At 36.6% G+C, this 15,426-nt stretch overlaps 1 protein-coding gene across 1 annotated transcript in view; it reads right to left on the reverse strand.

Moving 5' to 3' along the window:
- Acj6 (abnormal chemosensory protein 6) overlaps nt 1-15,175 on the reverse strand; it is a 47,759-nt gene extending 32,584 nt beyond the window's left edge. The window contains exon 1 of the mRNA XM_076386972.1: nt 14,947-15,175. Within this exon, the coding sequence (XP_076243087.1) occupies nt 14,947-15,108 (162 nt within the window). The 5' untranslated portion in view covers nt 15,109-15,175. The remainder of the gene's footprint in view (nt 1-14,946) is intronic.
- Between the last annotated feature and the right edge of the window lie 251 nt (nt 15,176-15,426).

Here is a 15,426-nt window from a genome sequence, read left to right on the forward strand (position 1 = left end):
TATTAGTATTTCCTTGGCGGGTAGATGATGTCTCAATGATATTTAATCAGGTCTACACTTTTGGCTTTTATTCTTCCATAGTGAAAGAGAACAGGCTTCTTCATTTTATTGTTATTAACCCTTACAAATTCTAAACCATATTTATCACGTCTCTAAAAAGGAACTATTATTAATTAAAGTTATATAGATCTAGAAGAAGTATTTGTCAAAAATAAAAAGAATGTTAAGAAAGCATGTAATTGTGAACAAGTAGTACAGGATGCTATTTTATTTAAAGAGTGACACATATCCGACGTGAGTGCTTACTATCTATGTGTTTACTTTTCTCCATGTGTGTCGTGTTCGAGCAGGTGTACATCTGCCCCCCTGGCCCAACCACGTTCCTCCCTCTTCGTCAAGATACAATCGTGGCGTAAACATATGGTCATAATAATAGACTCTTGATTTTGACGAGGGTCGCTCCCTTTGAGTGTCTCGTGATTGTTTCTCTAGTACCTAAACGTAAAACGCGAGGATGGGCGAGCATTAGACGGGTCGCTTACTGTATGAAAAATGGATTTTGGTTTTGAAAAGAGTATCACTGATTTACATTCACTTCTTCTTTCTACATCTTTACTCTAAAAATGTATAATTTCATTTCGTTAATTTCAATATATCTTAATAAATATATAACTGTTTTATTTTGCAAAGCTCTCAACGATCACACATAGAATAATACAGTTGTTGTATCATCATTTTCTCTTGTCCATATCAATGATTCCTAGCATGTATAAAGAGCAATTAGGTGTGTATTTGTATACAGCGTGCAAAAGGCGTACAAGTTTTGCCATACCCTTAGAAACAAAATATTCTTGAATAATGAAACCGTATGCAATTAATACAAATACCTTAAAATACACGAGCAACCTTCACCTACCCTTAACCCTCCTAAAATTTTACCTAGCTCTTGCAGCATTATAAAAAAACTCATTACCATATAACGCAACGATCGAAGCAAAATAGCAAATAATTCGCTGGCCAAGGGAACTTCAGATGGCGCCAAACATAAGTATCGACTACCATCGGCTAATACTTCCACCTGGGCGTTTGGTTGAAGGGGTCTCACCTAGGATGGTGGTTATACTTCGCACGACATAAAATATATCGAGAAGGAGTTTCCTTATCCGGGAAGCGGTACACGTGTGACCCGTATGTATCTCGTTGTACATGGACGAGGGGATGAGACAGTGGTACGTGTACAGGGGATCAAGCTAACGGAGCAGACAGGAGCACGGACCATTCCCCATCCGAACTCCATCGGAACTTGGCAATTCTCGCGTTTAAGAGTTCAGTCACGTACACCTCTGCACCCCACCTCGCCCCGCGCTATAACGCACCCACCAAGGAATTGCTTATGTTTTATAATCGTCCACGATCACTCCGACCTCCATCTTCACGAGCGCGGGAGAAATATTTTTACGTGGGAATATCGTGCGATTCTTTCCTTAATGCTTCGATAACTGATCCATAGGCCTGAAACACACTATTGAATCGATAACAGTCTGCTGAAACTCCACTAAAAAAAATATTAATAATTATTAATATTTTCGCAAAATTGGAGTTCAAAGTTTGTAACTTCAATACTATCTTATGGATTTCTGTCTTCTTAAACCCTTATTTTTAAGTGAAAGATTCTTTCAATATCCTTTCTTCTTCTTGAAAATATAAATTCTATATTTTTTTGAAAATGCGACATAGGTCGTTTCACTTTACAGCCACAGATATATCAATAATATTAATCGAGTACGCTCTCAAAAAGACTAAAGCCACTTGACAATATTCTTATCAAACTGAATTAACAATACCATTGTAAATACTATCGATCATACGTAAGAGTCTTTAGTAATATCGTTCCTACCTAGCAAATGACTGCAGGTTCTTAGCTATCGGACACTAATTGAAGAGAATGATAGACGTAATTATAACTATACTGGTACCTTACATGTTCCGTTTTCCATTAACATCGAATCCAATCAAAATCCAATTAACATCAATCTCTGCGTATTTAAACCATTCCCATCATTTACACGCACACGTGAAAAAGAGATAAAAAGCTGAGAGAGCTAGGAGTAATTAAAAAATAAGGGAAAGGAATGCCAATTACATTGTCGCAGGGAGCAGAGGACGAAAGAAATTTAGATACGATGAAAGCAAGAAACCAAGGAACAGAAAAAGAAATCCCCAATTGGTGGATAGAAGGAGCGCGGAGGGTGAATGAGAGGAGAGAGGGTGAACCGAGGTCGACGTAGGGTTTAGAAGAAAGGGGGTTGAGGAAGGGGAGAGAACCCACGCAGGGATCTCCGTAAGTATTATTGTAATTATACACTTAGGTTCATTTCCTGCGTGCCCGCCCTTACAGGGGTTGATAGCATTATATACCGCGGCTCCCTAATAAAAATAATAATAAGAGCGTTAAACCGCGGAGGACCGAGCGGAAGTAATGTTCGTCCTTTCTGTTAGCCCATTCCGCGTACCTGTTTCACTCTAACGATGGACACCCTACCCCGAAGCAGGAAACCTCTATAATACACGCGTATTAATAATGCTAGTTCTTCTGCGGATACGTACCCCTAAGCGAGCAAATATCTTCCAACAAATTTAGTTATTTGAAATTTATTTCTCATTGAGATCTGGTACGGTTCTGAAATTATCAAATTAGGGTATAGAATGCTGTTGTATTATGATTGTTATTATAATAAAGAGAATTAAGGAAAATATTTCTTTAGTTAGCTTAAGGTGGTGAAAGTATTGTGATAAATACTGAGTGTCTTAGAGAAACGAAAATTTTAAACACTTGCTGAATCGATTCGAGTATTAATTTTAGAACCATTTTGGAAAGGAATAAATAGTTATGGAATCGATGTAATATCGTTTCTGGAGAACAGAAACCAAATTCTATATGAGTCAGAACCGTTATATTTATAACAGTATATGTAATATTAATATTATTCTCGTAACTATTTCTGTCATAACACAAAAATGACAGTTTAAAACAATTTTAAACGTTTTTGGAATCATTTTGACTCCTGAAAACTGAGATAGTAGCTTAAATATTATTATAATTATCAAATATTATTTTCGTAAAAGAGCTCTATACATCCTATGAATTAAAGAAGGTGCATAATATTCTACTTGACATAATACAATGAGGGTGAAGTTAATGACAGAAAATTCAGAAAAATTCTTTCTCAGTATAATATTCCTCTTCTCAGCTTATTTACTCCATTCTACAGATTAAGCATATGTTTACAGACGTATTTATGTAAATTCTTTCATAACTTTTCATTTGCTGACGTCGATTTTTGTTCAATGAATTTTTAAATAATACTGATTGCTAGCTATTGTAAAAAACTTCCTGCATTCATTTTCCACTCGACGAACGTGGTAAATTTCTTTCATATTGTTTTTCTACGTGTCGGGAACAGTACAATGTTGGCACTGCAAATCAAAAGCAATTTTTTAGAGAAATTGCTTCCTTGAAAGCTTGAAAACGCAAAACGTTCCTGAACCAATATCACAAAATTTGTGTCGAAATAACAGCCGACTACAAGTGGGACAGACACGTTGCATGACTAAAGTCTATATGCGTGTGTTGATATAAAGGTTCCATTAGTATCGTTCGAGCATATGTGCGTGACTAAACCTCCCCCTCCTTTTGCACCTGCTATTAGCAAGTACCACTTCAAGTCCCTACTTCACTATATCCTCCCGCGCTTATTTCTTGCCCTAATGTGATCCATCCCTTCGTCCACCTGTGCTTATTTCGAAAGCCACTAATTCGTTTTAGCATAACAGATCCACTAACTTCGTAATACGATATTTGTGACTTGAATTTTGCTTCTGATTTATTGCCAGTAATTGAAAGCTTGTCACTGTGTGCTACAGTTTCACGATCACTATTCCAGTAGAAATAAAAACACAATCATTATACTGTCGAAATAATTAGATCATGTAGTTGAAGGAAAGATCCAATATTTTGGACATTTTTCACATAAGTGTCCATACTGTAGATGCATAGCGTATTAAATACGTATGTATCTACTTGTTCCTACTTTTTTATTTTTCATAGTTTACTTACTCCACGAACTTTAACGTTTGATTACCATGAAATCTTCTATTTATCTTGAATAGTACCTATACGAAGAATCGAAATGATGAGAATAAAAGTACAACATCTAGACCCAGCTTAATACAATTCTAAGACACTCTACTGATCTCTTCTTAACGACCACTCATTGGTCCCATCCCCATCGATCCCCAATCGATTAACCCTGTCACAGTTGATCAGCTCCAACACGTACCACCGAAGATCATTAAAAATTCTCGAGCAACCCGACCTCCTCGGTTCCCTCAGCTCAAAAAGAGAAAAGATAATAACGAGATCCGATCGGCATGAAAGCCAAGCAATTAAGAGCAGTGGCACGCGTGGCTGAGGAGACTAGGAAGTCGAGAAGACGGCTAATCCCCTTGGAACGAGGGAGGCATCGATAATTCTTCGCGCGAACTTCCTTCCACCGATGACTCTCGTCTTCGGTCGCGCTCCATAATTTTCAATTTGTGCAAATTAACGTTCCTGTTCTCCGCGCGTCTCCGTCAAGCACGATAAATAAGGGGGCCAAACGAGTAGTAAATATAAATCAGGAGTGATTGGATGTAAGTGGGGAGCGTTATGTGTCCCTAGCGTCCCGTGTGTGGGATCGTCCGCGGCTGTTCTATGGCTGTGGGATACACGTACGTGGCGGACGTAGGCGAGCAGTTCGTGAGACGATGCACTATCCACGTACTTTCACCACCGAAGGGACACTACCCCGTTTACCGACGTTCCTCCGCCTCGGGAACCCTACTACCACGCGACAGAGACTTTCACGTTCGCAACATATCACGTTATTCTTCTCTCGTTGGAATTTCTAGCTGACCATAAATTTACTTCTTTCCCAGTGCATGCTCACTGCTGTTGCCACTTCGATGTGAGGAGCTGGAATTTATGTCGCTCATTTGTTGCAACAGCGACGTCAGAAATCATCATTTTTGTGAAAGTTTAGGCTAGTACTTTATTTTTACTTTATTTTATTTTTATTGGTGACCCTCGTTGGTTCGTTTTTCAGGATATTTAATATTTAATGAATCATGAAATACTTCTTGATATAATCATGAAACAGAATTTATTTAACCCTCAATTACACTCAATTTTAAAAATGAAATGTTTTGATTAAATTTTGTTGATATCTAATATTTTTAGAATTAATGTGGTGTTAATTGCAGTGTGGAAACGAGGTGTGTCATGTATTCCCAACCTTCGTTATAATGTCTTTGATATTTAAATAAGAGCTATAATAGAAATATATTACGTAGGCTCTACCAGATTCCGTGTTAATAGTCAAGGGTTAATAAATGTAATGAAGATACTGACTGGGTTGTTGGTGAAAAATCACATAAAAATCAGAAACAATTTTTTGAATTAGCCTAAGCATATATCTACCAACAATTTCATCGGTCTAAAAATTAATTACTTTCATATGTCGATTATCTTCTTATTCATTAGATAGAAAAAGAAGGATTGTTCAATCTGTAATCGATTTTTCGACTGACGATTGTCGATAGATGATCGTTTAGGCTTATAATATTCTTGTAGCAAATTAGTGATGTCATGTCTAATGTCGAAACTTGTTACAAGATTCATTCTATAAAATAATGAGCGCATTGGTACAATAAGGACTCGAGGTCATCTCAAGCCCCTCTTGCGAGGATCGACTCAATGCATTTAAGACTTAAAGAATATTTCCTTCAAGTATCAGTCAAACATCTTTCAAACTCAAAAAATAGAACATTTTGAAACATAGCTTGGCTGCTCCAATTCTGAATATTTTCTCATAACCAGACTTTGGACCCACGCTCTTCTTGCAGACAACGTTTCAATTGTGTTAAACGTAGCTAAAAGTAATATCATGGTTGCAAGAAAGTATTCTAACGAGGTGGCATTAATTCAATGAAGTTTAAGGATTCCTGATTAACAGGGACTTTTTTCGTTTATAGTTTAGCATTGCATCGGCTGCTCCTATTGCTTATTTTATCCTACGTGCTATAATTATACCATACTGCAATCTCTGAAATCGAAGTGCTCTATTTATCGAAGCCGCTTCGCATAGAGACAGCTATATTATAAATTTTAAGCAACATGAATTTTCAATTCTGGGACGAAGCACGCGGGAGATTTCGAACTTTGTTTAACGAGGTCACATTCAAAATTCTATTTGCGAAACCTAATTTTCTATTATTTCGGGACGACGAAATCAGTGAAACGAATCAACAAGTTATGCCCGTGTGTTCACCATTTACTATACCTCATTTATTACTAGTTAATCAGACAAGATTAGTTCATTTCAGCATTATTTCGAATCCCCATCAGGTTTGATCTTTCCTAAAAATATTTCAAGCTGAAACGAACGAATCTGCATTCCCGTCTAAAACAGGTCATCGCGTGTGCCTGTGGAAGAAAGGGAGTTATGGTTATGCATGGGAGGTAAAATGATCAGTTGAGCGAGGCCCCCGAGGATGCGTAAATGTGCCGACGATAAGCATCCACGGATGACCTTTTTCAAACGCGTCCACCTTTCTACCAACCGTACACAGGTGCGCGGTTGTGAGTGGCACAGGTGTAGGCGAGATATCGATTATGTAATCTCGTAGCCTGCAGCCCCCTACGAACGTCGATGCACGTATACACGCGTGCATCCCCGCTGCTGGCCTGCAGGCCACCCCAATACGGTTCGAGACCAGTCTGTCAAACAGTCTTGACGTTAATTATCGCCTTACTACCGCTCCACGAAAATACCGAGCGATCCACTTGACGCATACGCCACTCTCCAGATTTCCCTGTACACCTTCTACTCGGCGCATCCCATTCTTCCTGCTTCTTAAATATTCCCAACGCTGTTTCCTTGGAACTCGGTTGGAGGGAAGGTAAGAGCAAAGGTGGCCATTAACTGGTTAAATGAATCATTAAATGGGGATTCTTTTGTTTGACTTTCGGTCGTTATTCGACATTCTTGCACGACGCATTCTTAACCTACTTTGTACAGGGTGCAACAAATGTGGCGTTCGATATTCTGAGGGGTGGTGGGATCGATATCGATTCTATCAATACCAGTTCATAAATGATCCAGTATTGATATATAGGTATCAAACAGGCGAATACTAAAAAGAATTGATATCTCATTGATACTTGCACAAATGTATCGATACCACTTTGATAGTTTCACGAAAGTATTGATACCTTTCGAGGATATTGATATCTGTTTGATACTTTCATGTTATAAAAGGCTGATAATAAATTCTTGATAATAACAAAGGTGATCTCTTTATATATTGGAGTGTGGTTGTGAGTAGAAGATTTTTTTATTAATTAATTATTGAAAATTAATGAATGTGTATATGAATATGTAGATATATATACTTATATATATCGAGACAAAGAATGAAGTGTTTATAGACTTATAAATAAAGAAGAAAGATCATTAAGCATGATGCACACAACCATATGTAACAGCAATATAAATTCTTTCTACAAATCATATTTACATTTATTTTGCATAAGTAATAAAACATAATTCCTTGTATTATGATATTTCGGTGAAACATTAAATGGGTATGTATATCTAATTTCATTTAACAAATGAGTGTAGCATTTAACAGATGTCAATTATTTCATTGGGTATCAAACAGGTATTGGTATATTCGTGTAGTATCAAATAAATTTTGATTCGATACAGTATTGCGTTGGTATCACATGAAGAAGCATCGACATCAAACATTGATACCAAGTACGTTTTGTTTCAATACTTATCGATACTTCCCGATGAGTACACTAGTAAATAAATTGCTTGAATATTATCAATAGTATCGGTATCGATCTCCATTACTATGTGCAGGTTGTTCAACAATAAATACCAGAAACTTTAAAGAGTGATTCTACATGGTAAAATAGAATAAAAACCAAAAATAACGAAGTTTGAGACTTCATTTCAGAGCTATTAATTCTGAATTGGAATTTTCTGAATTGCACATGAATTCTGAATTGAAACGTAGTCTACTGACTTCGTTATATTTGACTTGGAACTTATTCTACTGTCTTCGCTATGTTTAACTTGAGACTGAGATTCGAAGTGGAGCATAAAATGTTCTATGACATAGCGTTCGTTTTGACTTCATTTTGCAATAATAATGCCTTAAAGTTAACACATCCATGTACTGAATTAACAGTCAGAGGAATTTTGTAATTTTGCAAATGTATATTGAGGGGAAGAAATACAGCAAGTAAATCTTAATACATTTTGTTGTAAGTTTTTAGTATATATTATATTTTATTTTGTATAGTTTATAAAAAGCTATAGTTATCAGAGAGACTTATGTATGTTACTATGTTGGATGTAAGAGTGACTTTAATTTTTAGTTATTTTATTTTATGTATATAGTTATCTCTATGTTTCTTGTAAGAAGCATAGATTGTAAGTTTACAAACAATTGTATGGAACAAGAATCTATATTCTTGTATAGAAATCAAGTAAACGTTCTATCTACATTTTGTTGTATCTCTTACAATTTAATTTGTATAAAGCTTTAAAGATCCAAGGATACAACAAAATATATTAAAACATATTTGCTCCATTTCTGCCTCCCAATATATGTGCAAAATTATAAAATTCTCTGATTGTTAGATTATAATATAGATACGTTAAATTTAAGTCATTATTACTGCCAAATGAAGGCAAATCGGACATGATGTCATAGAACAATTTGTGCACCAATTTGTCGAAGACTATATTTGTTACACCCTGTATTCTCCACAAGTATAGATTAAAGAAAAGGCTTCACCCCTCAAGGGGCCTCACTGTTTCAAATATTAAAATAAATTTCTGCAAATACTTAAAAAAGAAATGATTTTCAATTTATCAGTGTTCCTTTTCAAACATCATATTTACCGTGCAGCTTTGAAGTTTACTTTGGACCAAGAATCGAAAATATTTATCCTTTATAAAATCCTCTCAAAAAGTAGAAAACGTTTCAGTATATCAAACAGACCCCCTTTCCCCTTTTGTCCACTCCCAGGGCTCAGAAAACTTTAATTCGACCCTGATTATTCGTCCCTTTCGATGAAATTCAGTCGTCAGTTTATTCGACAATTTATCATTGGTTTATCGTCGATTTCGACTCGTGTTCCTTCCTAAATAAAAATTCAATCGCGTTCTATATTCAGAGCTTACAAATCTGACACATGGCAGGTGTGCAACGATCTCGCGCGAAGCAGTTCGTCCAGATCGTAACTGCAGAAACGATGGGAACTGACTGCATATATCCTCCGTAAAAGAAAAGTTCCGAAAAATTCTTAAAACCGAGGAAGATTGCACGAACCTGGCAGATATGCAGTATGTACACTGTAGAAACGGTATAAACTGACGTCAGTTGGCATACGCGGTTGCAAAGACGTCCTGCTGGTACAGGTAGAAATGCACGACTTATTCAAATATTGAATTCCACGAAAATTCGAGAAATCGGGCCACCAGCTGCATGGCTGGGTAGGATGGATTGTTATCAACATAGAAGGGACACTGTTTAAACTCCAATTATTAACAAAGCAGGTTCTACTGAGTTCGACTCGGTTCTCTTTATTGACATTTGCTTGTAGCATTTGTCGCTTACAATTCGCTTGGACATCTCTCTTCTCTTTACATCCTAAGATTCAGGGAAGATATATTCTTTATATTATTGAGATCCTCGAGTTCAATTTTCAATACAAAATATTGAAAAATTGAAATTTGATCTCTGCTTTTAAATAAATTGGATATAATAGCTTCTAATGACTTATTTGAGATATCCTATGTGACTCTATGGCATTAAATAAATTCCATCCCTTGTTTCCTTTTATAGTAAATTTACCTTTCATAATGGTAGTACAGTATGCAAACAGGAAGCAATTTTCATCTAATTCTCAATGTAATTAGTATGTTATGCCAAGAATATTCTAAATCAAATTCTCTTGGATCTCTGAAGACACTGTTTCACAATTTTCGTCGTTTTATCGGAAAAGTAACGTTCACTTTTAACCGTTAATAGCTTATGACGCGGTGAATGTAGCTGAGCAATCGATAATCGCCGCCGCTGTGTCCCTCAAGAGTCGTTACACTTATCAATGCTACTTTTTCCCTGCAACGTCCAATTTGGTCTTGAAGACACACGATTCCGCACATTTTTCCATGCTGCAATAACGACTCTTCCCAAAAAATATTCAACCTCTTAAAATAATTTCTCTTCGATTGGCAACAGCAGAATTCGTTCACCGTTTCAGTTATTTCGAGTGAATATTAACTTAAATGCTGCCACGTTTCATTAGCTAGAAATGGATTTTCAAATTATTTTCTAGTACACTTGGTAAAATGGAACAACTGTGAGAAATCAATATTCAACCTAGCAATTTGGTGATGATACTATAAGAAAATAAGTCGAAAACATATAGAATACAGGTTTTCAATATCATGCTTTGTTTTCGAGAAAATTGACTTTGAATATTAGTCGAGGATGATTGTACTGAAGTAGAAGTGAAGATGATGAAAGAAACGTTCAGCAGGACGTCTTCTACTAGCGACACCTGACATAAAGTCATTTGGAACGATACTATCGGCACTAAAGTAGATGCTCAGCTTGGCGAATCACCCAGCGATTTAATATTTCTAGTCATCACATCAAAAAAATACAGGGTGTTCCAGAACTGCTGAAAGAAGAACCAAAGTTGTGATTCTATATGAAAAAATAAGAGGAAAATATAAAATATAATTTCTTAATATTATATACTTCGTTTTCTAGAGAATTGATTTTCAATTTTAGTCGAGGACGAGAGTACCGAAAAACAGTGTTAGACATTTGAGAGGAATATTTCTACTTACAGTAGAAAAAGCCAATAGTCAGACCCTGAATGTTCGCTTTATCTTACGTACCCTTTAAGAACCCAAAACTAAAATATACTTCCACTAACACTCATCACAATACAAACTCAATATTCTCAAAAACGAATCACGATATCGACAAACTTATTTAACAAATTTTCGACTTATTTTTCCACATAAACTTCCACATAATCCTTTATTCCACCATTTCTAGGGCACAGTATATAAAACAAGGAAACACTATCTCTCCACAAACTTGACCCACGAACCAAAACAGCGGTAAAATCGTTTCATCCATGCTACCCAAGACGAGACGCACACAGGATCGACACAGGATCGATCGGAACAAAAGAGAAGACGAAGAGTTTCGCCTCTGAAAAAACGTCCCGACGGTTGTTGCGAGGATGACGGTGAAAGATAGCCGAAAAATCGCAGGAAGAAGCGATTACGTCGGATTCGCGTTACCGGGCGTAACAGTACGGCTGTAATCTCATCTAGGCACTCAGCTCGTAGCGACGGTTTTTATCCTATTACGTCACATGAATAAACTAAAGACCGTGGAGTCCGCGACATAGCAGAGGAAAGAGATCGCGGGATTGGGGGTAGGGGTGGGTGAGGTTGGTTCGACGTGTGCCATGGTTTCAAGCTCTGCGGAGGGACGCGGGACCAGTCTGCAGAGGGATCGGTGGCTGCGGGAAGATACGTTGAGGGGCGCGCGGGGAGCTGTCAGGGCAGGGGATGTATGTAGGACTCCCAGCCAGACTGAGTTTCGATTGATTCTGTTTAGATGTCTACTACTTCGCTGTACTTTCTCGGTTACGTCATTGGACGAGCATCGCCGACGACACGGATGACCGAGCGATCGAGGGTAATCGTTTCCCCCTCGAATCTCGATGATTTTCTAGAGTGCTGAGTGCATGGAACTTGGGTGAGAACGATGCTTCCACTGCGGTGTCCATTCTTTGAAGGATTTTCTACTGTTCGACTGCTCGCTTCACTCTTTTACCCTGGACGTGTACAGGATTCGCTGAGATCCGTTATTCAAGTTACTTGGAAACTGTTTGTTGTGTGGAAAAATGTTTCAGGTAAAAGTTGTAAGGTGTGAATAGGGATACATTATTTTGTGATTAGATTTTTGCTATTTTGCTTTTTTATCGATGTGTGGAGGTCTGGGTTAGGTTTATAACTTTATGATTGGTTTCTTGCTATTTTGCTTTTTTGTCGATATATGAAGGTCTCTTTGAGTTTTTCAATTGTAATGTGTGAAATTCGACCCTGTAAATAGAGAGAGCATTAAACGTTGAGTAAAAAGCTGTTAGGGTGTATGGGTTCAAAGGCAGATAACCACTGAGATATTCTTTAAATGATTTTTAATGTAGTTTCAAGTATTTTGGGTGCTAAATTCTGGTGAATTAGCCTGTACATGCTACAATGTTGCATGTATTTCTTTACTAAGCTTAAAATTTAGAATATAACTCTGAAATATTTGGTAAAAAGGTATAGAAAGTGACTTATCCATACGTTTTATGGAATTATAAATTTGGTGTTATCATGCTTTATTGTTTATTTTCGCTTAAGAAGGTATTCCCACTTGTAGGCATCGATTTTTGAAGATTTTTAAAGTAAGGAATTATTCTATATTTATAGGCTAAGAGTTCTCAGACTTTTCTGATATATTTAATCATTTTCAATTATTTGAAATTTTTTGTTTCACAGTATTTTAACATTATGTAAGTTTAACTCACATCTTAGAAAAATAACGAAAAAATTGAAGGATGCAAGTGTTGGTAGAAGGTATGCAAGATAAACGATGGATACACGGTATGTGTAACATATGTGACAAAGGAAACTTGTGTCCAATGAAAATGTATGACCCAAACTTTCGATGTCTTTTTTATCGTCACCTTATATTTCAAATGTATCGAAACACTTCTCCAGCCTACCATCCTGTTCATGTATAATGTATGGTTCTTTCTGGGCTACTAAATTTCTTACTTCTTCCCATTGTTGTGATATTGATGTACAAAGTTCTTCAGAAACATTTATATTCCCAGTATAATTCAATGAATTTCATTAGCACATCATTCACTCGAAATTTTTATTCATCTGTTTGGTGATTAGTTTACATTTACATTATATTTCTTTCTAATTATATGTTTCATAAAATTATGCCCACACCTTAGGTGCAGCTAGCTTTATAAATACAATCTCTGATCAAAATATGAAATGGCTTCTGAGAAATTTCTATGATAAGTTACAGAAGAACTTATGTGTAATACTAAATGCTATAAATCAAGTACCCTAATAGATACGAGAATGTTTAGGCCTTCCATCGTGGAACAAGGCATCAAATCTTGATGGATTCAGTAGAAAAGGGTCATCCCCGTTCAGGGTCAGACTGAACAGAAAACTAGGCTCTGGAAAAAGCTGCAATACAGGCCCATAGTTATTAGAAAAAATTATAGTTTCAAAATTGTCATATTTATTGCATCATATGTATGTACAAGATCCAAGCATAGTACCATTTTTGTACCATTTTTGTATTCAGTAACGAACTCCCATTTGGCCAACATAGTTGGCTAAAAACTACCCTAACTCTTAAGTACCTTCACTATTTAGACTTACGTGTGTAAGTGGCTTTGTGAGATAGATTTCTACCCCATCCAAAAGCTGCAAATATCTGTGCAAGCTTTATATTTAAAAGCTTAAAATAAAATAAACTTAACCATTACTCTCCTAAACTATAGAAAAAGGCAGTAATTACAGAAAAATGTAAAATTGAAATTTTGCATTTTTGGATATATTTGAACATGTTGTGTCTTGATTTAATGCAAAGTAGGAATAAAATATTTGTATTACATACTGCTTTTTTTCATAGTTGGACAGTACTGAAATTACATGGTATCACAATGACAAAGCAACAATAGTGTCAGAGTTTTGAATGCAAATATTACGCGTGGGGTAGAAGTCTTTTTCTTAAATCCTTCTTTTTGTCTCAAATTGACACTTTTCAAAAATCATTCGAAAATTGAAATAAATAGCGTTAGAGTTAACCAAGGTCTCAATGTGATCCTGCGTTGGCCACAAGGAAAAGATCAGAGCTGGGGAAAATAGCTATTTGAAATAGAAAATTGCCATACATATTTCTATTTCATCAAACGATACGTGATATTATAAATAAAATATTTCTTTGAGACAATTGTGATCGATGAAATAAACAATACTTCAAACAGTTATTTCAATACAACACTCACAGAAATAGTATTTGAAATAATTACTTCATTTGTTATACATGGAAATACTATTTCATTAGTAACCTATTTGAAATAGTTTTGAAATGGTGTGTTTTATTAATTACTGAAATAGTAACGATAGCGATATGAAGAAAAATAAGGAGGAATGAAAAAAAATGAACGCAGCAGAATAAAAAGATATCATGTGTAAGAAACAACGAAACTGAATGAGAAGTATAAATGACATAAACGTAGATGGTATTTATTAGGTGAAATATTTCAGTTGTCACTATCTCTACTAATCAACCTCAAATATTCCTTAGCTCTGTAGCTAAGTAAAAACAGTTACATATCATATATGCAGAATATAGAAATATTTCAACTGCCACTCCACCTACGTACTTAGATATACGCTTATACAGATGCTATTAGAAACAGTCTAGCGAAATAATATTTATTAAGTGAAATATTTCGATTTTATATCAGAGGTCCAAAGTGACCCAAGTCCTTTTCTCTTATTTTTCAAGAGAGTCAAAAAGCAAACTATTAAATTTCCTTCACTTATAACATAATTAAACTAAATTCCTGTTACTCTAATAAAACGAAGGGAAAGCAGTAAGGTCCTGTAAAAGGCTTAATTTTAAAGAAAATAGACTTGGGTTACTCTGACTCTCAGATACAGAATTGCCCAAGTATTCCCCAGCTCTGGATAAGCCGATAAGATGACGATTACTTACGGTAGGATTCGGCATGCAGCGTCGCGGCGGGGGCGGCATAGGGTCCGGAGCGGCGCGATAAGGCGGCGGCGAGTACCTTCCCGAAGGGAAGCATCCAGGGGCAGTGATGGGCGCCCCGTGGAGCCCCTTGCTCCCCATCATCTTGTCCGGCGAGTACATCATCTTGCAGCCAGCTAAGTCTAAGCTCTCGGGCTTAGACTTAAACCAGTCAGAAATCGGCACCTTTAAACGTGACGACACCAGCAGCGGCAGCCGCGCTTCTTCACGTCAATATTCACGGTGCGCATCTGTGCGAGAAGAAATCTCAATGGTTCCCCACCTTTCGAATGTACATCCACCTTCACTTTCACCAAATCGCCCCGAATTGGATGCAAACGCATCAGCGTCACGTATCACCATAAAGAGCCTGGCTTCCCGCGACGGAGGTACTCTCACACTTCCCCTTTTACGAGCCACCACTCATCCTCATCGCCCTCGGGA

The sequence above is a fragment of the Calliopsis andreniformis genome, chromosome 10, assembly GCF_051401765.1.
Source record: "Calliopsis andreniformis isolate RMS-2024a chromosome 10, iyCalAndr_principal, whole genome shotgun sequence".
In the NCBI taxonomy this organism is placed as follows: domain Eukaryota; kingdom Metazoa; phylum Arthropoda; class Insecta; order Hymenoptera; family Andrenidae; genus Calliopsis; species Calliopsis andreniformis.